The sequence below is a fragment of the Panthera leo genome, chromosome A3 (genome assembly GCF_018350215.1).
Source record: "Panthera leo isolate Ple1 chromosome A3, P.leo_Ple1_pat1.1, whole genome shotgun sequence".
Classification (NCBI taxonomy): domain Eukaryota; kingdom Metazoa; phylum Chordata; class Mammalia; order Carnivora; family Felidae; genus Panthera; species Panthera leo.
In genome coordinates, this window is record NC_056681.1 from 44,882,473 (window position 1) to 44,904,660 (window position 22,188).

The 22,188-nt window shown below is 39.7% G+C and overlaps 1 protein-coding gene across 9 annotated transcripts in view; it reads left to right on the forward strand.

Annotated features, from left to right (window-relative positions):
* The window catches only part of CFAP61 (cilia and flagella associated protein 61), a 280,149-nt gene that overhangs the window by 69,543 nt on the left and 188,418 nt on the right, over positions 1–22,188 (forward strand). For all 9 annotated transcript variants that reach the window (XR_006200589.1, XR_006200588.1, XM_042931740.1 and 6 more), the window contains 2 exons: positions 13,387–13,478; positions 19,697–19,771. Coding sequence is in view for 7 of the 9 variants with exons in the window: in XM_042931740.1 (XP_042787674.1) it covers positions 13,387–13,478; positions 19,697–19,771 (167 nt within the window). In the remaining 2 variants the exon portion in view is untranslated. The remainder of the gene's footprint in view (positions 1–13,386; positions 13,479–19,696; positions 19,772–22,188) is intronic.

Genomic DNA, 22,188 nt, shown 5'->3' on the forward strand with positions numbered 1-22,188 from the left:
TTCTCACATAAACTTGAGAGCTCAAAAATAATAACTTGAGGGGTCATTGGGTGGCTCAGTCGGTTAAGTGTCTAACTCTTGATTTCAGCTCAGGTCATGATCACGTGGTTGTGAGATCAAGCCCTGCATGGAGCCTGTTTAAGATTCTCTCCCTCCCTCTCCCTTTGCCCCTTCTGTGCTTGTGTGAGCACGTACTCTCTCTCTTCCTCTATAAATAAATAAATAAATAAATAAATAAATAAATAACCAAGAAATAATTTTTAAAAATAATAATTTCAGATCTTGAATGGGATTGATTTGAATCTATAGATCAGTGTAGGGTGAATTGACATCTTTACAATGTATTGAGCCCTCTAATCTATGAATATACTATATTCCTCAATTTATTTATGTCCACTTTCCACAATGTTTTATACTTGTTGCAACAGATTTTTTTTCACATCTGTTATTAGATTTATTCCTAGGTGTTTGATATTTTCACACTTTTGGAAATTTTTTCTTTAAAAATTTTTGCTTTCAAATTATTTATTGCTGTTATATAGAAATGCAGCTGGTTTTGGATATTGACCTTATATCCAATGATCTTTCTACACTGATTTATTAATTCTATGATCTGCAGATTTTTTTGGACTTTCTCTGCATAATGTAAATTTTTATTTTTTATTTTCAAATCCTTATTCTTTTTATTTCTTTTTCATGTACTAGCTAATACCTTGGGTAGAAATGGTGTTAGCAGGCATCCTTTTGTTGTTCTTAATATTAAATGGAAAGTTCTGAATACATTATCAGTAAGGATGACTTTGTGAATACCCATGACCAGTATAAGGAAGTCTCTGTATTTATAGTTTGCTAAGAAATTTATCAATAATGGTTGTTGTTTTTTTAAAATTGAATTTAATTCTATAAAATGCTTTTTTTCTGTACTTGCTGAGATGATCATATGATTCTTCATTATTCTGTTAATGAGGTGAATTACATTGATTAATTTTTGTATGTTAACTATTTTGTTAATAATGTATTTTTCTTTATAGGCAGTACTGGATTCTTTGCTAATGTTTTGTGGAGGATTTTTGCAGCTACATTCATGAGTGAAATTGGTCTGTAATTTTCCCTTCTTGAAACATCTTTGCCAGACTTTGGAAATGAGGTTCTGTTGGCCTCATAAAGCAATTTGAGGAGTATTCTTCCTTCTTCTATTTTTGGAAGTTTATGCAAGGATAGAGATGTTTATTCTTTAAATGTTTTATAGAATTTACCAGGGAAGCTATCTGAACCTGGTGGACTTTTTGGAGGAAGGTTTTTGATTGCAATTTCAAATAAATTGTAGTAGAACTATTCTTCTTTGTCTCTTTGGTTAAGTTTGTAATTTTTTATAAGAATTTGTACATTTCTTTACATTTCCAAATGCATTAGGATAAAGTTGAAGGTATTCTTCATTTTTTCTATTATGCTTTTACTGTTCATAAGCTCTGTAGCGATGTTGCCTTTTTCAAAATTCCTGACCTTGGTTATTTGTATTTTCTCTCTTGAATAGTCTTGCTAGTGGCTTATCAATTTTTTTAGTCTTTTCAAAGAACCAATTATTAGCTTGTTTGGTGCTCCCTATTTTATGTTTGTTACTTATTTTATTTTTGCTCTTTTATTATTTCCTCCTTTTTATTTTTAGGCTTAATTTTTTTTTAACTTATTTTTGAGACAGAGGCAGAGCATGAACAGGGGAGGGGCATAGAGAGAGGGAGACACAGAATCCGAAGCAGGCTCCAGGCTCTGAGCTGTCAGCACAGAGCCCGATGCGGGGCTCGAACTCACAGACTGACCTGAGCTGAACTCATGACCTGAGCTGAAGTCGGACCGACTGAGCCACCCAGGCGCCCCTAGGTTTAATTTGATGTTTGTTTTCCTATATCTTAAGATGGATTCTTAGCTCATTGATTTTCAGTTTTCTTCCTTTTTTCTATGAGTTTTTAAACTAGAAATATTATTCTCTGCCTGGAATTAGCTGCAACTCACAAGTTATGTAATATATTCATTGTCAATATATTTTTTTAAGTTTATTCATTTTGGAGAAGAGAGAGAGACAGGCAGACAGACAGAACATGTGGGGAGGGGCAAAGGTAAAGAATCTGAAGCAGGCTCCACACTGTCAGTGCAGGGCCCTACATGGGGCTTGAACTCACGGTTCAAGCTGTGAGGTCAATGATCTGAGCTGAAATCAAGAGTCAGACACTTAACTGACTGAGCCACTCAGGTGCCCCTCGTTATCAATATTTTTGAAATTTCACTTCATTTATTCTTTGGCCCATAAATTATTTAAAAGAATATTTATTCTCAAACATATGGGGATATCTGTTATGTATGTATGTATGTATGTATGTATGTATGTATTTAATGCTTATTTATTTATTTTGAGAGAGAGAGAGAACACAAGTGTGGGGAAGGGGTGGAGAAAGGGTGAGAGAGAGAATCCCAAGCAGGCTCCACACCATCAGTGCAGAGCCTGACACAGGGCTCCATTCCATGAACCATGACCATGACCTGAGCTGAAATCAAGAGTTGGATGCATAACTGACTGAGCCACCCAGGCACCCCGAACAGTCTTATTTTTGAAGGGGTTGTATGTTGGCCCTAATCATTTCTGGAGAGCGACCTATCTCCCTTTGTTTTTCTTTTTTGTAGTGTCTTTCTTTTGGGTCTTCTTTCACTTCCTAAACAGGGGTGGTTTAGGTCCAGTTACCCGTATTGATTGAAGGCCTTTGGAAGATTTTTAAAATGTGAATTCCACTGGTTCTTCTTCTTTTAAGCTTCTAAATCCTTCCATGAATAATTTGCTTTGGTGCACAAACACATCGACTGGAATACCCAAGGGGCTTCCCTCTCGGTTTATCATGGAGATGAATCCAAATCCCATTTGCACATTGAACCACTTACAGTGGCCAGTTCCGTGCAAAACCTGGGATTCCTCCTCTACCTGCTCTGGCAGCTTCCCAGGCCCTTCACCACCACCTTTGTCTGCCCTGCCTTCGGCCATGTTGCCCATGGACCCTTTGCTCCAAACTCGTGGGATGAAAACTTTCCCTTTGGAATGGAGTGATCTTCTGAATCAATCTAACATCTTGATTTTGTGTGATCACAAATATAGCTTGCATGGTCTAATGTGCTTTCCCTCTTTTTCTGTTATGTATTTATTTTATTTTATTGTGTTAAGAATACTTAACATGAAAACTACCTTCTTAAATTTTTTAAGTGTACAATACAGTTTTGTTAACTGTAGCTACAGTGTTGTTCAGCAGATCTCTTGCATGTATTCATCTTGGATAACTGAAACTTTATACCTGTTGAATAGCAGCCAACCTGCCCCCCCCCCATTATCCTTTCCTCCCAGCCCCTGGCTTCACCATTCTGCTTTATGCTTCTATGAGTAGGACTGTTTTAGGTACCTCATATAAGTGCAATCATGCAGTATTTGTCCTTCTGTTACTGGCTTATTTCACTTGACATAACGTCCTCAAGGTTCATCCATGTTGTTAACATATTGTAGGATTTCCTTCTTTTTCAAGGTTGAATAATTTTCCATTGGATGTATATACCACATTTTCTTTATCTATTTGGGATGTTCTAGTTATCTTTTTATTACTGTGTGTTAGTTTAATTGCATTGAAGTCACAGAACCTACTCTGATCTTAATCTTTTAAACTTTGTTGAACATATGGTCAATTTTTGAAAATGTTCCTTGGGTCCATGAAAAGACTATCCTGTAGTTGTTAGATGCAGGGTTCTATATGAATCAGTCACATTTGATAATAATGTTGTCAAATATTTTATCCTTATTGACTTCATCACTTATTTGATCAATTAATGAGATGTGTCTTAAAATCCCCTGCTTTGATTGTGGATATACTGATTTCTCCTCAGAGTCTAACATTTTTCATTATATATATTGAATCTGTGTTATTAGGTGCATAATTTTTAAATAATTATATCTTCTTTGAATTAAAAAAATCAGTTATAACGTGTCCTCTTCATCTCTAGTGATATTATTTTGCCTTAGAATTACTTTTTCTTTTTTTCTTTTTTTAAGAGACAGAGAAAGAGAGAGAAAGAGAGAGAGCACTTGAGTGGGGGAGGGGGCAAAGGGAGAGAGAAGATGAACATTAAGCAGGCTCCATGCTCAGTGCGGAGCCTGACATGGGCCTCAATCCTATGGCCCTGGGATCATGACCTGAGGCGAAATCAAGAGTCGGACACTTAACCAAATGAGCTACTCAGGTGCCCCTAAAGTCTACTTTTTTTTTATTTTAATATGGCCATACATGCTTTCTTTGATTCATATTTGCATACTGTATCTTTTTTCCATCCTTTTATTTTTGTTCTTCCTATTTCATTACATTTTAGATGTGCCCTTTATAAACAGCATAGAGTTTAAGTGTTATTTTTTTAATGTTTATTTTTGAGACAGAGAGAACATGAACAGGGGAGGGGCAGAGAGGGGGGGGCAGAGGATCCAAAATAGGCTCCACGCTGACAGCAGTGAGCCCGATTCAGAGCTCAAACTCACAAACTACACAATCATGACCCGAGCCGAAGTCAGACACTCAAACAACTGAGCCACCCGGGTGCCCCAAGTGTTCTTTTTTTTTTAAATTTTTTAAATTTTTATTTATTTTTGAGAGAGACAGACAGAGAACAAGCAGGGAAAGTGCACAGAGAGAGACACAGAATCTGAAGGGAGCTCCAGGCTCTAAGATGACAGCACAGAGCCTGACATGGGGCTCGAACTTACAAACTGTGAGATCATGACCTGAGCCGAAGTTGGACACTTAACTGACTGAGCCACCCAGGTGTAATAATCTAGAGTGACAACTGTTATCTTTTAATTTGAATATTTAGTCCATTTATATTTAATGTTCTTATGGATTTATATCTACCACCTTACTTAATAGATGTCACCTGTATTTTTATGTTTCATTACTAGTACTATTTATTTGTGTCTTTTCCTTTCTTAATCTCACCAGTGTCAATTTAATTAGTATTTTCAAAGAACCAGCTTCACGATTTGGTTAATTCTATTATCTTTCATGGTTACATCAATAACCCATTACCACACTAGTGCTGCCAGCAAACAGCTACCAAACCACAGTGGCATACCACAATAAGGATGTTTTGCTGATACAACTGGGGTTATTTAGGCAGCTTTCTTGATCTTGGCTGGGTCTTCTCACATGACTTGGGGTTGGTTGCCTGTTGGCTGATCTAGGCTGGCCTTGGCTCTGCTCTATGTGCCTCTCATCCTTTCAGTGGGCTAGATTGGGCAAGTTCTTATGGTGACCACAAAGGTGCAGGAGACCAAGTGGAAACACACAAAGCCTCTTGAAGTCTAGGCTTTGAACTAATACACATTATTTTATCTAAAGCAGATCACACAGCTGACCCCAGAATCAGAGGGAGAGGAAATTACATAGCAAGGGCCTAAATACAGGGAGGGTAAAAAACCAGCATCATCATTTCAACCCTTATTCCCACAAAAAAGAATAATGCTAATGATTTTGATCATGACCTCTTTCTCCTCTTCTATTGGAGACACAAACTCCAATTTAGCCTGGAGGAGGCTAAAACCTATGGTCTCATCTCAAGACAATGACATGGGAGGGGTGCCTGGGTAGCTCAGTCAGTTAAGCATCCCGCTTCAGCTCAGATCATGATCTCACGGGTCCGTGAGTTTGAGCCCTGCATCTGATTCTGTGCTGACAGCTCAGAGGCTGGAGCCTGCTTCAGATTCTGTCTCCCTCTCTCTCTGCCTCTCCCCTGCTCACAGGCTGTCTCTCTCACTCTCAAAAATGAATAAATGTTAAAAAAGTAAAAAAAAAAAAAAAAAAAAAAAGACAATGATATGGGGATTACCAGGGAATTAAGCTCAAGTTCGTCATATTGTATGGTGTGGAGTCTGCACTGCAGTCCAGTTGGGAAAAGTTTCCTTGAAAAGTAAGAAAAAAGTCCTTTCTTTTCCTTTAATGCAGCCTGCCTAGTGTTTTTCTTTGTATCATTGTGAACTTTATCATCAGCCTCTTGCTGTTCATTCAGCCATTCAGTAAACACTGAGTACTTCCCATATAGTAGACATTAGGAACCTAGTCTATAGTCTAGTACATGGTGAGTCTAGTACTGTCTAATGGCAGGATAAATATGCAGGACAAATTAATTTACAAAAAGTGAAGTGTTTTGAAGGCTAGAAAATTGTGGTGGGACTATAGCAGAATTACACCTAAGTCATCTTGAGAGCATCAGCATAGAATTCACACACAAAAAGCTTTTGAGTCAAAACTTCAAAAACTAATTGGAGCTTTCTAGGTGAATAAGCAGAAAGATTTTCCTAGTAGAGGGAACAAAATGTACAAAATAAGGAGGTATTAGAAACCATGGCTTATTAGGGGAAAGTACAATTTCAGTGTTTCTAGAGCTTTAAGTGAGGTAGTGACAGGAGATGGAGCAGGACAGGAGATTGAGGGGAGACAAGGCTTTACATGCCTTGCAAAGGAGATTAGATTGTATCTATTCACAACATACCTGAAGCTGATCCATGAGGAATTTTCAACTAGAAAGAAATCCATGGTCAACTTCTGGTTCACAGGAAGACTTTCCAAGGGTCACTGGAGTGTCCAGGAAAGAGATGAGGAGGGACTGAACCAGAACATTGATTATGGATGAAGCCTGGGACATATTTTGGAGAATTAATTGAATTTGATGTTTTACTACATATGGAGAGGGAAGGTTATGGAAAAGGGAAAAATCAAGGATGACTGCAGAAACTAGGTAGATGGTGGAACCACTTTGCAATATGGGAATAGTAAGAGTGAATTAATTATTTGATGGAGATGCTGTGATTTTGATTTGGACAAGTTGAGTTTGACCTTCCTAGTAAGTATTTGGATGGTCACAGTACTCCTTCAGCAACAGGTGCCCATTGAGGTACACTGAAACATTACCTCCCCAAAGATGCTCGCATTCTGATCCCTGGAACCTGTAAATATTACTTTAGTTTTGGGGAAAAGGTATTTGTAGGTGTGATTAAGGATCTCTAGATAAGGAGTTTGTTTTAGAGTATCTCAGGGGCCTGACATCCCATCATGAGTGTCCTTTTGAGAGAAAGAGACAGGGGGAGATAATACAGACAGAGAGGAAGAGGCATTGTGACCATAGAGACAGAGATTGGAGTGATGTGGTCACATGGCAAGGGGTGCTGACAGCCACTATGAGCTGGAAGCGGCAGGAAGAGCTTCTTCCCAAATCTCTGGAGGGAGTGTGTCCCTGCTGGCACCTTGATTTCTGCCCACGGATACTGATTTTGGACTCTATCTTCCAGAATTGTGAGAGAATACATTTCTATCATTAAGCTACCAGGTGACTGTAATTTGTCACAGCAGCCCCAGGAAAGTAACATAATTACAAAGAAGATCACAGGATCAGAGGCAAATCAAGGAAGGAAAACTGTCAAGAAATAAGGAAGTCTTTGCTCTTCAGCAAAACTCCTAGAAAGAGTTGTCTACTCATTGTTTCCATTCTCTCTCTCTTTTTTTTTTAATGTTTTTATTTATTTTTGAGATAGAGACAGAGCATGAGCAGGGGAGGGGCAGAGAGAGAGGGAGACGCAGAATCTGAAGCAGGCTCCAGGCTCTGAGCTGTCAGCACAGAGCCTGATGTGGGGCTCAAACTCATGGACTGTGAGATCATGACCTGAGCTGAAGTCAGACGCTCAACCGACTGAGCCACCCAGGCTCCCCGTTTCCATTCTCTTTTACTGTGTCAAGGCTACTTCTTAGCCTTCGGGTCTCAGCTTAAATGTTTGGAAGGACTTCTCCAACCACTCAATCTAAAGCAGCACCTGGGGTCTCATTTTCTACATGTCATCTATCATAATTTAATGTTTTCTCATTCACTAACTAACTTGCTTTGGCAGTGCAAGTTAGTCTTGTTCATTGCTGAAACCCCTAGAATGTTAATGTCTAACAGATGGTAGGTGTGAAATATAAATTTTTAAATGAATGAATAAATAAATGAACACTGCGTGCTTTATTCATATGCCTTCTTTAGCAGCTTTCACACAGAGAGATAAGGGTGTGTGTGCGTATGTGTGTGTGTATGTGATCGCTTGTGAGCCTTGTAGAATATGAGGGCCTACATCTTATTCATTACTCTGAGAATCTCAAAGTGCTTGCAACTCGTCGAAGTTTAGTGGAATGATTTAACTTGAACCTCTAATCTTTCCCCTTCTTAAAATTAAATGATTTAAATTCATGTGGCAGGCTTTTTTGAAACCATTTGTAATATTATAATAATAAATAAAAATGGCTATTTTGTAACACATTGGACAAATATTTTGGACATTTAATAATTTAATTGGACATTTAAAAAATCTTGATTGCATTAGTAACACATGAAACTGTCCTTCTTTGAAAAATTAAAATAATGCAATTGAAGCTGAGTTCCCATTGAACCACCTCCAAGTCTGGTTCTTCCTTTCCTCCCCAGAAATAGCCATTATAAAAAATTTAGTGTGTGTTCACCCAGACCTCTTTTTTATACTTAAAAAAAAAAAATTTATTTATTTATTTTGAGAAAAAGAGAGCTTATGAGCAGGGGAGGGGTGCAGAGAGAGAGAGAGAGAGAGAGAGAGAGAGAGAGAATCCCAAACAAACTCTGTGCTGTCAGCGCAGAGTCCACTGCAGGGCTCTCTCCCACCATGAGATCATGATGTGAGCCAAAATCAAGAATCGGACACTTAACCGACTGAGCCACCCAGGGGCTCCACTCTCTTATACTTTTATATGAAGTCCATATATTGATAGAAGAAACACTACCCTTTTGTGGCAGTGGTTTTTTTTTTTTTATATAAATGGTGTCTTTGGGGTACGTGATATTTTGATATTTGCTTCTTCACTCTTTGAGATCTAATAATGTTGGTACACATAGGTATAAGACACTCCTTTTACCTTCGGGGTAGTATTCCATCCACTGCATGGAATGTGCCATATTTGTTCTTAGATGGACACTTAAATTGTTTCTGCTCTTTTGTTATTGCAAAGGGTGCTGCAGTGAACATCCCAGCGCATGTCTCCTTGGATCCCTTGCAAGTTTTCACAGGCTCTGTTTCTGGAGTTCTTCTTGCTGGGCTTGGAAGTACTCACATGGCCACCAAACATGGCCAAACCAGTGGTCTTTCTCCAGACCATACTCAGTTCTTCATACTCAGTGTCAGCCTTTTAAACCTTTGACAATCTGATAGGTGTGAAAGGAGAGATCATTGTTTTAATTTTATTTCTCTGAACAATATTGAGAATGAACACTTTTATGTGTTTATTGGTCATTTAAATTTCCTGGACATTCATTGCCTTTCCTAATGGGTTGTTTCTCCTTTCTGTAATTCAGTTATTCCATGAGGTGTGTTGCAAATATTTTCTCTATGTATCTACTTTGGGGGGAAAGAGGAGAGAGCGAGCATGTGCATGTGTACATGCGAGCAAGGGAGGGGCAGAGGGAAAAGAAGAGAATCTTAAACAGCCTCCATGCCCAGTGCAGAGCCCAATGCATGGCTTGATTTCATAACTGTGAGATCATGATCTGAGCCAAAACCAAGAATTGAATGCTTAACTGACTGAGCCACTTAGGTACCGCTCCCTGTATCTACTTTTTAAAAAAACTTCTTTTTAGGGTACTTTTGACAGACCTTTTAGATTTTGATGTGGTCAAGTATATATGTTAACTAACTAGAATTAAAATAAAAACTTAAAGTAAAATAAAAATGCCTGGCATACACACAAAAATAAATAAATAAAAAGTAATTTGCTTTTCATGACTTCCACCCTTTTGCAGAAGGATTTTTAAGGAAGAATTTCTCCACCACTGAGATCACAGATTATTCTCCTATAACTCAAACATATTTTTAAAAAAATTAAGGGGGCACCTTGGTGGCTCAGTCGGTTGAGCATCTGACTTCAGCTCAGTCATGATCTCACAGTTTGTGAGTTTGAACCCCACTGCGCAGTCAGCATAGAGCCCACTTCAGATCCTCTGTCCCCTCTCCTTAGCCCCTCCCCCACTTTTGTGCATGCGCGCTCTCTCTCTCTCTCTCTCAAAATAATAATAATAATAATAATAATAATAATAATAATAAACCTATTAATGTATTGGAAGTGATTTTTATGTATAAAATGAAATAGGGGCTCAAATTAATTTTTTCCCATATGGTGAGCCAGTACTATTTATTATATAGTTTATTCTTTCTTCACCAATTTGAAATGCCACCTTTAACATATGTCAACATTTTATAATTGTCTGGCTCTTTTCTGAATTCCATTCAGTTCTGTTCCTACTTGAATAACACATTAACTATGGCTTTATAACATGTCTTAATATTCATTAGGAAATTTGGCCTACTTTTTGTTCTTATTTCTTAAAATTTTGTTGTTGACTGTTTCTTAAAATGTCTTAAAAACTATTTCTCCATATTTATTCTTTATTTTTCATATTTACTCTGTTAGAATCCGTTTGTTTCATTTCACTAAAAAATTTTTCTTGGGAGTTTTGGTCTATATTTTAAAAAATGTTAAAAACCACCAGATTTTTTACTATTATTTATTCCTGCAGCCATCAAAATGTACTAGTTAGCTTTCCACGTGTACTATCACTATTGGGTAAAGAGCTGGGCAGATCCAGGTCTTGTGGGACCCAAAGTCTATACAATTTGAGAGCCCTCTTTGAGAAAACAAATGTAAAATTATGAATGCAATAGTAGATGCTGTGCCACGGGAGGGGCCTTTACTGGGAGAGGAGGCCTGAACCTCCAGCTTTATTAGCTCCATGGTAAACCCATCCCATTTTAGCAATCTCAAGAGCAGGAACATAGAAAATGGTGCCTCTACTCTTACTAGTTTGTAGTTTCTAAGCTGCATAGGTAGTGGAAGCAATAAAATAATGGTTAAATTTGCAGCCTCAGTGGTGGTGTTAGTTGAGTGTTATGTAATATGAGTGCCTTGACTTTTCCCTGGGATAGTACCTCACATTTGAGAATCTCAGGACACATAATCAACATTAACTAATTAAACCTCACAAAACTCTGGAGACACAAGAACGAGAGATATTGCCTCACCTCACCCAGTTCTGAAATGCAGCCATGTCTGGGGACGGTGCGGCTACTGCTTGCTAATAAGTTGCAATACCCCACGACAGTTTAGCCAAGACAGTTAGCTGTTGTAGTTGGTAATTGTCTCATGAACATTAGACTATAAAACACTTAAGTCACTGGGATTATCAGCTCATAGCGAATCTAATCCATTCTTTAAGGTTTCTTACTTTTTGGTAATTTTGTCCTAATTATAAAAGAAATATAGGGGGGCACCTGGATGGCTCAGTTGGTTAAGCATCCGACTTCGGCTCAGGTCATGATCTCACAGTTTGTGAGTTCAAGCCCCGCATCGGGCTCTGTGCTGACAGCTCAGAGCCTGAAGCCTGCTTCAGATTCTGTGTCTCCCTTTCTGTCTGCCCCTCCCCTGCTTGTGCTCTGTCTCTGTCTCTCAAAAATAAATAAACGTTAAAAAAAATTTTTTTAAAGAAATATAGGCACAGCAAAGATCTGGTATGTTGTTTTTTAGGGGGGTAGTTCTTCAAATTTAAAACAAAATAGAAAAAAGCTGTCTTTTAAAAAATAAAGTAGAACTTAAGAATAGGGAGTTATTGATATATATGTTTTTTAATTCAAAAAGTTTGCTGCTGAACAAAACAGATCGATGGTATAAGACGGAAGAGCATCTGCCTTTAGGTACTATATTGCTGGACAGGGGGATCAGGGAAACTTCTGGGTGCTGGGAATGCTTTAGGTATTTATTTAAGTGATTGTTACATGGGAGTAGGTATATGTAGACGTTCATGCATTTTTACCGTACGCACATTATATCTCAACTACAAAGTAAATTAACATAAAAAGCATGTGACTTGTCATCATGAGAATGCCGTATAGACTTTCTGAAAAGCTTTGCAGGGAGTAGCACATATTCAGGAGTTAGAGACTTGAGACATTCCCCATGGCATGTTTCTTCAGAAGAGGGATTCTAGGTCCTTTGCTCCTCTTTCCAGATTTTCTCTCCATGCCAAAAGAGCTACCCCTAATGCTGGGATATGATTCTCAGTCATCCTACCTTCAATATTATGTACCTCTTTATCTATATCCTTTACACTTCCCTGGGCATCTAATTTTTCTCTTAGAATTTCATTTTGTTTCACTCAGCTACATCTTTGCCAGAAGTAAGTAAAAGGTGTGCCATAATCTGGGGACTGGGGGTTGAGAGGTATCTACAGGGGCCATTGCCCTGACTGGCACTGGAAGAGCAGAGTGGGAGAGGAGGGAGCAGAGAGGATAGGCTACCTCTGGCCCCACGAGGTCTGATGTGACCATTAGAAACAAGAAAACGGAGGGGCAGGCCCATGCTGGCAGCGTGGAGGGGCAGCCCTTGGGCACAACCTCCCAGGGCGTCTGTGAACAGCTGTCAGAGCTTAGAGTCTCCAGCGAAGCAGACACAGGGCAAACCAGAAAGGAGGAGGTGGGAGAACGGAGGGAGGAGGAGGGGGAAGAGAAGAAAGATCAACAAGAGAGTGGTTGAGAGAAAGGGGCAGAGAGACAGGAAGAGAAATTCAAAGGATGAGAAGGAAGATGGGCAGGAAGAAAGACAAGAATGCAGAAGGAGGAGGGAGGGAAAGGATGGGGATAAAAGCTCTGTAGACAAAATGGGAAAGTTTTTTTCCTACTGTAATTTTTAGTGAAGGTTAAATACAGAAACACTACCCTGATTATTGACTTTCCAGAACAGTTAAAACAGTACTTTCTTCCTTAGAAAGTAGAGAAGTGAAAATAGTGGCCACTGTCCGACTGCATGCTATAATATTTTCAAACAAACAGAAAGCAGCCCTTATGCTAATTTTCAGCGCCCATGTTTCCAAATCATTTCAAAGCCTGCTGCCCAGAAAGTTGCTAATCAACTGTTTGTAAACTTGAAAGGGGGTTCCCATGAAAAGACCAGTGGTTCAGGAACCTCAAGGGTGAGGGACCCCTGTGGGCAAGGCCAGGCCTACAAGGCCAGGCCTACCGCTGCCATCACTTTGCTCCCACAGCTCCTATAGGGGCAGGTATCATTTTATCTCCATCACATGCATAAGGGCACCGTGAGGTCAGAATTGGGGTGGGCTATGCTTCCCACCTCATGGTACTTCCCTCTGCACTACAGTTCTTCAGATGTGCTGCATTTTAGAAACACATTAATTACCATGCTGTCTTCAACGTCCTGTGACTGTGCAGATATTTATTGTCTATTTTCTGTCCTCATGCCACTCTTTCTGTCAAAGATGCTAAGCTCAGTAGTAGCAGCCACAGTTTCCTGAAAATAGCGGAGGAGCCACAGGAACAAGTCATTCCAGAGACCAAGGAAAGCATTCAGGTAATGGAGGTCATTCACCCACACCTGGGGCCCCGGGGTGGGCCTAGGAGCTGTCTGTGTTGTGGGGTCAGGGGCGTTCTTGGTGCTAGGCTCATCATCAAGAAGTTGTGATCTGATGTGGAAAAGGTCTCACTATCACTAAGAGCAGGGAGACAGCAGGCAGGAGGAAATACTGGGTGCATGTTTATAACAGACAAATCAGAGCCTCACCGCTAGCTTCAAGAATACAGGTCAGAATGGAGTTTCATCCTTGCTCTTCCTCCCTTCTCACCCATTCCCTAACTTCAGGAGGCTGAGGCAGATGAAGCTGCTCATTTAAAGCCAGGTGGAAAATCCAGACATACTGAAGAGACTTATACACTGCCCACATAGTCAGATGAGGCCCTGTTTTCTTTCCTGGAAGCTATAGAGATGCCCAACACAGCTTCCTGGAGAGCCACTGGCTCCACTTGTCTTTGGCCTCAGCAGGAGCCCCACCACCACCTGCACCCTCCTGCTTCCAGGATGACCTGCACCCTACTGCTGCCAGAGTTCTGCATGTGCTGCTGCCACCCTAACCTAAAGAAGGAGTTAGACCCACACCAAAGGAGGCCAGTCAGCCACGTAATAGATTACATAGGAAATGGCGGACAAGCCAACAGATCCAGCCATTGGCTGGATTTATACTGGATTATATATATATATATATACACACACACACACACACACACACACACATATATATTATACATATAATTATTATATATTATATTTATTATAATTATAGTAATACAAAACAATATATTAATATCAATTAATATTAATTAATATATAATAATTGTATACTATAAATATACAATTATATTTATCATAATTATATATATTATATAATTATTATATATTTATATGTAATATATATTATATATTTATATATTACTGGATTATATTTATACTGGATTATACTACTGTGGTATAAATGGCCAAATTTATCGGGCCCTGGGTCCTCACATACTCCTGCAGGACCTCAGGGCATGTCTCTTGTGTCCTTAGGAATAAGGCCTCACCTAGTGGGTGGGACAGGAAAATGGTCTCCCTTTTAAACAGGCTAATGTTGCTGGCCTAGTCCTACATTAGCACTGTGTGTGGCCAGAATCCCAAGGCGTGTTTCCCTACACACTCCTTCAGCTTCTGGTCTGCCTGACTTCTCCGTCCAGCTGGGCCCAGAACCCCTCCTGAGCCCAGGATGGGGGGCAGGTGCTAAGCCATTGTTTTTGGACTTCAGCCTCCAACTCTCTTTTTTTTCCTCCTTTTCAGCCTTGGGTGAAACAGTATTCCCCCTTGCCCATCAACTTGTGCAAAGAAAATCTTGGGAACAGGAGGATGGAGGGAGGACTTTTATCTTAGCACTAGGCCACCTGGCTTGTCCTCCCAGATTTCCACATTGTCTCTGCAGAAAATGCATTCTTATGCCCCAGACCACAAAAGGACCCAACCTGTAGCTGGTTGGCTGTTATATTTCAAGTGCTGGTTTATTTTCTGAATGGAGGTTGGGCATGCACAATGGTCAGGCACTCTGCTATGTCTGAGTGTACTCAGTGGGGGAGATGAAAGCCCTAATTCACTATGTGGGAAGGAGGATGGGGAGCATCCCAGAGGAGGGGAATGAGGGACACCTGAACCTTTTTAAAGAAGGTTGTATGACATGGATTAAGTTGAGGGAAATGAAGCTGATGAATAGAATTAATAATAAAAAAAGAAAAAGAAACTTAGTACAAAGAACTTTTAATTTTGGCAAAAATGGAGTAACAGAGACCAGATTTATTCTCCTATCGAAACAACCAAAAAGTGGCCAAAATGTATGAAATAACAGTTCTTAAGACACTGCTTATCAGGTAACCAAGGAAAGTGATGGCCGAGAGATGGAAAATAAGCCAGGTGAGCTCTCTGATTGCCCCAGCCTCCTGTCTTGGGAGAGTTTGAGGCCACGGCACAGGGCAGAAGAACCCAGTGGGAACCTGATGGACTCTCTGAGTTGAGGAGGCAGATCTGTAAATCCATGGAGACTAAAGCCACTAAGGTTTGCAGGACAGAGTACCAGAGAGGAGAGAGCTGCACAGAGACGTTAGACACCAGCAGAGGGTCACCCCTGTGTATTCAGTTGAGGACTGATCAGCACAGTCATGTAAGGAAATAGTGAAGGTCAGGCTGAGGATAGAACCTCCCCAAAGGAGTAGAGTTCACAGTGCCAGTGCTCATCCAAAGCTGGAGCTAGTGCCTGTTCCCATCAGCTAGACTGGAGAACCTTAGGACCCACAAGGCACTGGGAGAGTGCACAGAAGAGTCTTGCCTGCATCCGTAGTAGGGAATAATTAGTTCTAGACAGAGCACTGCTCCAGTCATGTCTAACCTATCTTTAGAGCAAGAACTGAAAGCATCAAACTGCTCCCAAGTGACTGAATCCCAGAGCAAAGTTCAAGAATAGGTGTAGGAGTACAAAGTTATCTAACACCCAACTAATCTAAGTGACTGTGTTTGGAATCCAACAAAAAATTAGCAGGCACTCAAAAAACTGGGAATATATGATGCGTAAGGTGGAGATAACTCATCCAATTGAAATTAACCCAGATCTGAAGCAGATGTTAGAATTAGTGGACAAGAACATTAAAGCAGTTATTCTAACTATCTAAGTTTCAAAGGTCATCAAGAGACATGGAAGATATAAAAAACACCCCAAATAAAACCTCTAGACATAAAAACTACAATTCATGAGATGAAAAATACACTGGATTAACCATAGATTAAACATCGCAGAAAAAAAGGTTACTAAACTTGAGATAGAAATGGGAATTAAAAAATAAAAAAGATCATTGTATCAGTAGGCTTTGGGTTAATAAGTAGCTAATATGTGTGCAATCAGAGTCCATAAAGAAGAAGAGAGAGCAGTTGGAACAGAAAAAAATATTTGAAGAAATGAGGACTAAACACATTCTAGATTCTATGAAAACAGTAAACCCATAGACACAAGCTCAGTAAACAGCAGGCACAAGAAATACTAAGACAACTAGACCAAAACTTATCATAATCAAATCATGGAAAACCAGTGAAAAAGAGAAAATCTTAAAAGCAAGCAGAATGCGGGGGTGGGGAGACAAGTTGGGAAAAGAGGAACCAAGATAATGATTGCAGCAGATTTCTTATTGGAAACAGTGCAAGCAGGAAGACCATGCATTGCATCTTTAAAGAACTGGCAGAAAATAAACTTTCAACCTAGAATTATATGTCTATGAGTATCTTTCAAAAATAAAGATAAAATAAAGATTTTCATCTACACACAAAAAGTGGAAAAATTCATTAACAGCAGACGCATACTACAAGAAATGTTGAAGTCCTTCAGACAGAAGAAAAATGATACCAGATGGAACTCTGGATCTACACAGAGGAATGGCTAGCCCTGGAAATCATAACGGTAAATGTGTAAGATTTTGTTCTTCTTATTTGTATCTCTTTAAAAGATAATTGATTATTTAAATAAAATAAAAACAACACAGTGTGGAACTTATATAGAAAATGTAAAAAATGAAATGTATGGCAAGACTAATACAAAGACCAAGAGGGGAGAAATGTAAATATATTATTTGAAGGCTTTTCTACCATACCTGAAGTGGTATAATATCACCTAAAGGTAGATGTGATAAACTAAAGATGTATACCATAAATTCGAAAAAAATATTGACGTTACAAATCAAAATCAGAGAGTTATACTTAATAAGCCTACTGAAGAGAGAAAGTGGAATCATAAAAATATACAACTGGGGCACCTGGCTGACCCAGTTGGTAGTGCATGTGACTCTTGATTGCAGGGATGTGAGTTTGAGCCCCATGTTGGATGTAGAGATTACTTAAAAATAAAATTCTTGAAAAGATATATACAACTAATACAAAGAAGGCAAAAATATCGAAAAAGGACACCTAGTAAACAAATAGCAAGTTGGCAGACTTAAACCTAACCATATTGATAACTACATTAAATATAGTGTACATTGACTATCCCAAAGATCATATAAGGCAGAAATAGATTAGATGAAAAAGGAAGACTCGGTTATATGCAGACTACAAAAATACAAACTACAAATACAAAGATACAATAGGTTGAATACAAAGATACAAATAGGTTTAAATTTAAAAGATACAAAAAGACACAGCATGCTAACACTAATTAAAAGACAGCAAGACAGCTAGTAGCTTTATTCACTTCAGACAAGGTGGATTTCAGAACAGGGAATATTACCAGAAATAACAAAGGTCAAAAAGACATAATAATCCTAAATATTTATGCATCTAATAGAATTTCAGAACACATGAAGCAAAAATTGATAGAACTGCAAATGCAAATGAGTAAATGACCATATTTGAAGATTTCAGTATCCTTCCCTTAGTAATTGATGGAACAAGTAGAAAATCAAGAAGAATATAGATCCTAAGAACACCATCAACAAATTTGACCTAATTGACACTTAAGAACACTCTACCCCCAAAACAGCAGAATACACATTCTTCTCATGTGCACATGGAACATTTACCAAGATAGACTGTATTTTGGGCCACAAAATAAATCTCAATAAATGTAAAAGGATTTAAGTCATCTAAAGTATGTTTTCTGACAACAGAAGACATTACAAGACGGCAAAACTCCAGATTAATAGCTCTAATGAACATCAGTGGAAAAATCCTAATAAAAATTTTAGTGATTTGAATCAATATATAAAAAGATAGTATATCATGACCAAGTAGACTTTATTCTGGGAATGCAAAGTTGGTTTCACAGAAAAAATCAGTCTATGTAACTCACCCTATAAACAAGCTAAAAAAGATAACCTATATGATTCTCTCAAAAATACAGGGAAGGCGTTTGAAAATTCGACATTGAAACTCTCAGAAAATGAGGAATCAGAAAGAATTTCAATTCCCTAGACTTTATTTTTGAAAAACCTGTATGCTAACATCACACTTAATGGTAGAAGACTGAATTTTTTTACACCATGGCCAGGAACAATGGTCTGCTCCCACCACTTCTATTCAAAATTATACTGGAAGCTCAAGCCAGTGTAAAAAGATAGCAAATAAAAGGCATCCAGATTGGAAAAGGAGAATTAAAACTGTTCTTTATTTGCCAATAACATAATCATCTAGAATCTACAACACAGCTACTAGAACTAGTAAATAATTTAGCAAGTTGCATTTAAAATTAATATTCAAAGTTCAATTTTATTTCTATATAATAGTAATTGACAATCAGAAATGGAAATAAATACCATTTACAACAGTACAAATATACAAAATACTAAGAGATAAATCTGACAAGAGATGTTCAAGACCCGTACACCAAAAACTACAAAACATTTCTGAGAGAAATAGGACCTAAATAAATGGAGAGATGCCCCACGTTCCTGGTTTTGAAGACTTGATGTTGTCAAGATGTCAACTCTTCCCAAACTGACCAATGCATTCCCAGTCAAAATTTCAGAAATTTTACAGAAATTGAAAAATTGATAAATGGAAAGGACCTAGAATAGCCAGAACAACTTTGGAGAAGAACAGTTGTTGGATGAATACCACAGATTTCAAGATTTACTGCATAGTTCTTGTAGTTAAGCCAGTGTGATGACGATGCCAAGGACAACAAGTAGATTAATGGGACAGAATAGAAGATCCAGAAATAGACTCAGCCTATAATCTGTAGTGACCAAAAGCAGATCATTGTTTGCCTATGGTTGGCCAAATAGCACAGGGTGGGTGGGAGGGGCATCTAGAAACACGGAAGCTTTTGGGAGTGCTGTACATATTCATTGTTTTTATTGTGGTGATATTTTTATGGATGCATATATAGGTTACAACTTTTCAAAAGTTATTGTCAATAAAGCATTTGAAAAAAACAGTGTAGCTTTCAAGGTACACAGAAGAATAAGAATAACGAAGTAATAACTACCATCTACAGGGAATTCGGAGGAGCCAGCACTGAGCTGGCACCTATCTCCTTGTTCTTATTTTATCCTCATAACAACCCTGTGAGGTAGGCACTGCTCTTAGCCCCTTTTTACGGATGAGGCCTCAGAGGTTCCATGACTTTCCCAAGCTAGTAAGCCATGGATCCAGGATCTGAACCGAGGCAGCTGGTCCCAGAGCTTGGGTGCTGAACCACTGCAGGTGTTGATTAAATGTCTTGCCTTTGTCACCTGCAGGGGGAAGTCATAGAAGAAGCCCCAGCTGAGGAGATGTCATCAACAGTCCGAAGCGGAAATGCTAGTGAACTGGAGGTAGGGCTTGCCCAGGGCCTTGCGCGCCTGCTGCTTGGCTCCCCACAAGGTTCGCTGCTCTCTGCTGAGTGTTGGTGTGCCCGTTCCTCCTCCAGGCCTCCCTGCATCTCTCTACCAGTTCATATCTGCCACCTTCTTTAACACCTGCTCCACAAAGCCTTCCTCAATGAGGCCTTCCTCCACGGTGATGAATCCTTTATATCCCATGTACAGCTTGGTCCTAGAAACTATACTCTCTATATTAATTATTGGCAACGATTTCAGTAAATACAGTTTTTCCTCTTCTTCCCATTGTCCAGCAAGAAAGCATTTTGGAGGGGCAACACATTTGTAAGAGTTTTCTCTAACTATGTGTGTCACCTGCCCACAAACATGCTCATCCACACACCTGTATGTATTTTGTATTGTTGATATATGTATATGTGTATATATATATGTATATGTATATATACATATGTGTGTATATATGTATATATACATGTATGTATATATGTGTGTATATATACGTATACACATACACGTATATATACACATATATATATATATACACACATATACATATATATACACGTATATATACACATATATATATATATACACACATGTGTATGTGTGTATATATATATATATGGTTCCAGGTTCCAGGAACTGCTCCCGCCTGTTACTGATTCAGGCCAAAGGGTGGTAGCATCTTCCGCCAGCTGCCATCCCTGGGACACTTCCTCATCCTTTGTTGGTTTCACCTTCACCCATTGTCCTTTGTTAAACCTCCTGTGTCTGCTCCATTGGAGTGAGCCCTCTGTTTCCTACTAGAAACCTAAGGATTCACATAGTTTGGCAGGGCTCTGTGGACCCTGCTCAGGATTTTGAATTTTTCCTAAGGAGCAAAGGAAGGCTTTGAAAGTTTTAAGTGGGAGAGTGCCATAAAATCAGACACGCTTCATTTTCCAGTGCTGAGCATAGTTGTGAGCTTTCAGTGGATTCCCCAGCATGTCTTACGGACTCATGAGTCAACCTGAGAAGTCTGGAGAGCCCTTGAAGAGGGGACAGGAAGTTGAGTCATCTCCATGGAGGTTCTGGGACACATTAACACTAATCTCAGACAGGGGAATTCTGAGAGACCGCCAGCTTTTGATACCCCTTTCTCCTCCAGATTCGGAGCAATTAGGAAGTCTACACAGAAGACAGCTGGGGATTTTTTACCATTTTATAATGGCTAAAGCTGAACTGGAGAACAAAGCTTGGACCTGTAACAAGTGGATTTCCTACTTCCCCCTCCTGAATTCAGTGTACACAGCCAGCTGGAGGCAGACTTCACCCTTGGATCAGGGTCTGCCCTCCTGGGCAAGTGTGAAAGACTGGAGAAAGCAGGTCAGGAGCAGGATGTACTGTTAGGAAGAGAGCGCACCAGGCAGGCACAGGTCCATTTTCTGAATCTCACTTTAGCGTATGCCATGGGATCCCACCCGTATCCTTCCGGCTCTGCTCATTCCTCAGCACCCAAGGATGAGGACTTCAGGTACCTGGTCATTCTCCAGTGCTGTGCCTGCAGGCAGGTCAGAATCCTTGGGGAGCAGCCATCAGACAATGACTGAAGGCAGTTGGAGAATCAGCACCCCAGTTTCTTTGCCTTTTAGGTGGGACAGCTCTGAGGTGTGTTCTCCCGAGTCTCCCAGGGATCTCAGTGGGATGGAGTGGGACACTCTGTATTGGTGTCTTTCCCTTCCTTGCCTCACTTCCCTACTCCTCTTGCAAAATTTCCTGACATCACTCCCCAAATAAACTTAGCTCAGAGTTTGCTTCTGGGGAAACCCACACCAGAGCACTGACTCCTTGGGCCCCAGGGAGGAAAGAGTGAGGCATACAATAGGGGGTGAGGCATGCTCTATTTCCAAGAGGGCAGCTATTCCTGCAGGGATCCAAACAAGCATGTGCAGGAGGGGACAGGATGGTCCCACTGCGTTAGACATACTGGAACCTCAGAAGGCATCTGGGTCAACAAGGTAGATTGATGTCTCATGTTTATCTCCTCTCCCTTCTGGAAAAAGACACGGAAATGACTGTAAAGCAATAAGAAGACTGCAAATCCACAAAGACAACAAGAGTAGGAGAGGAGATATTGGAAGGTGAGCCCTTTCAAAATGTTTACAATAAGAAAATCGATGGAGGAGTTTACACTGGCTTAGCACAGCAGAGAAAGAAGAAAGTCCAGCACCACTGTGAGGGGAGGGACTAGCAGAAAGCGAGTCCCTTCTCCTCCTGTGTCCACAAAAGTCCCAGCGCCTGGGCCTTCTGGAAGGCAGAGCGAGGACCAGACTGAAACAAGGGGTCTGACAGTCTCCTATGCAGTGTTGGGGATGCTAAAGTCCTTGCAGACAGCACTTGGCTCATCAACCGTATTCAAGTGAAGCAGCTAG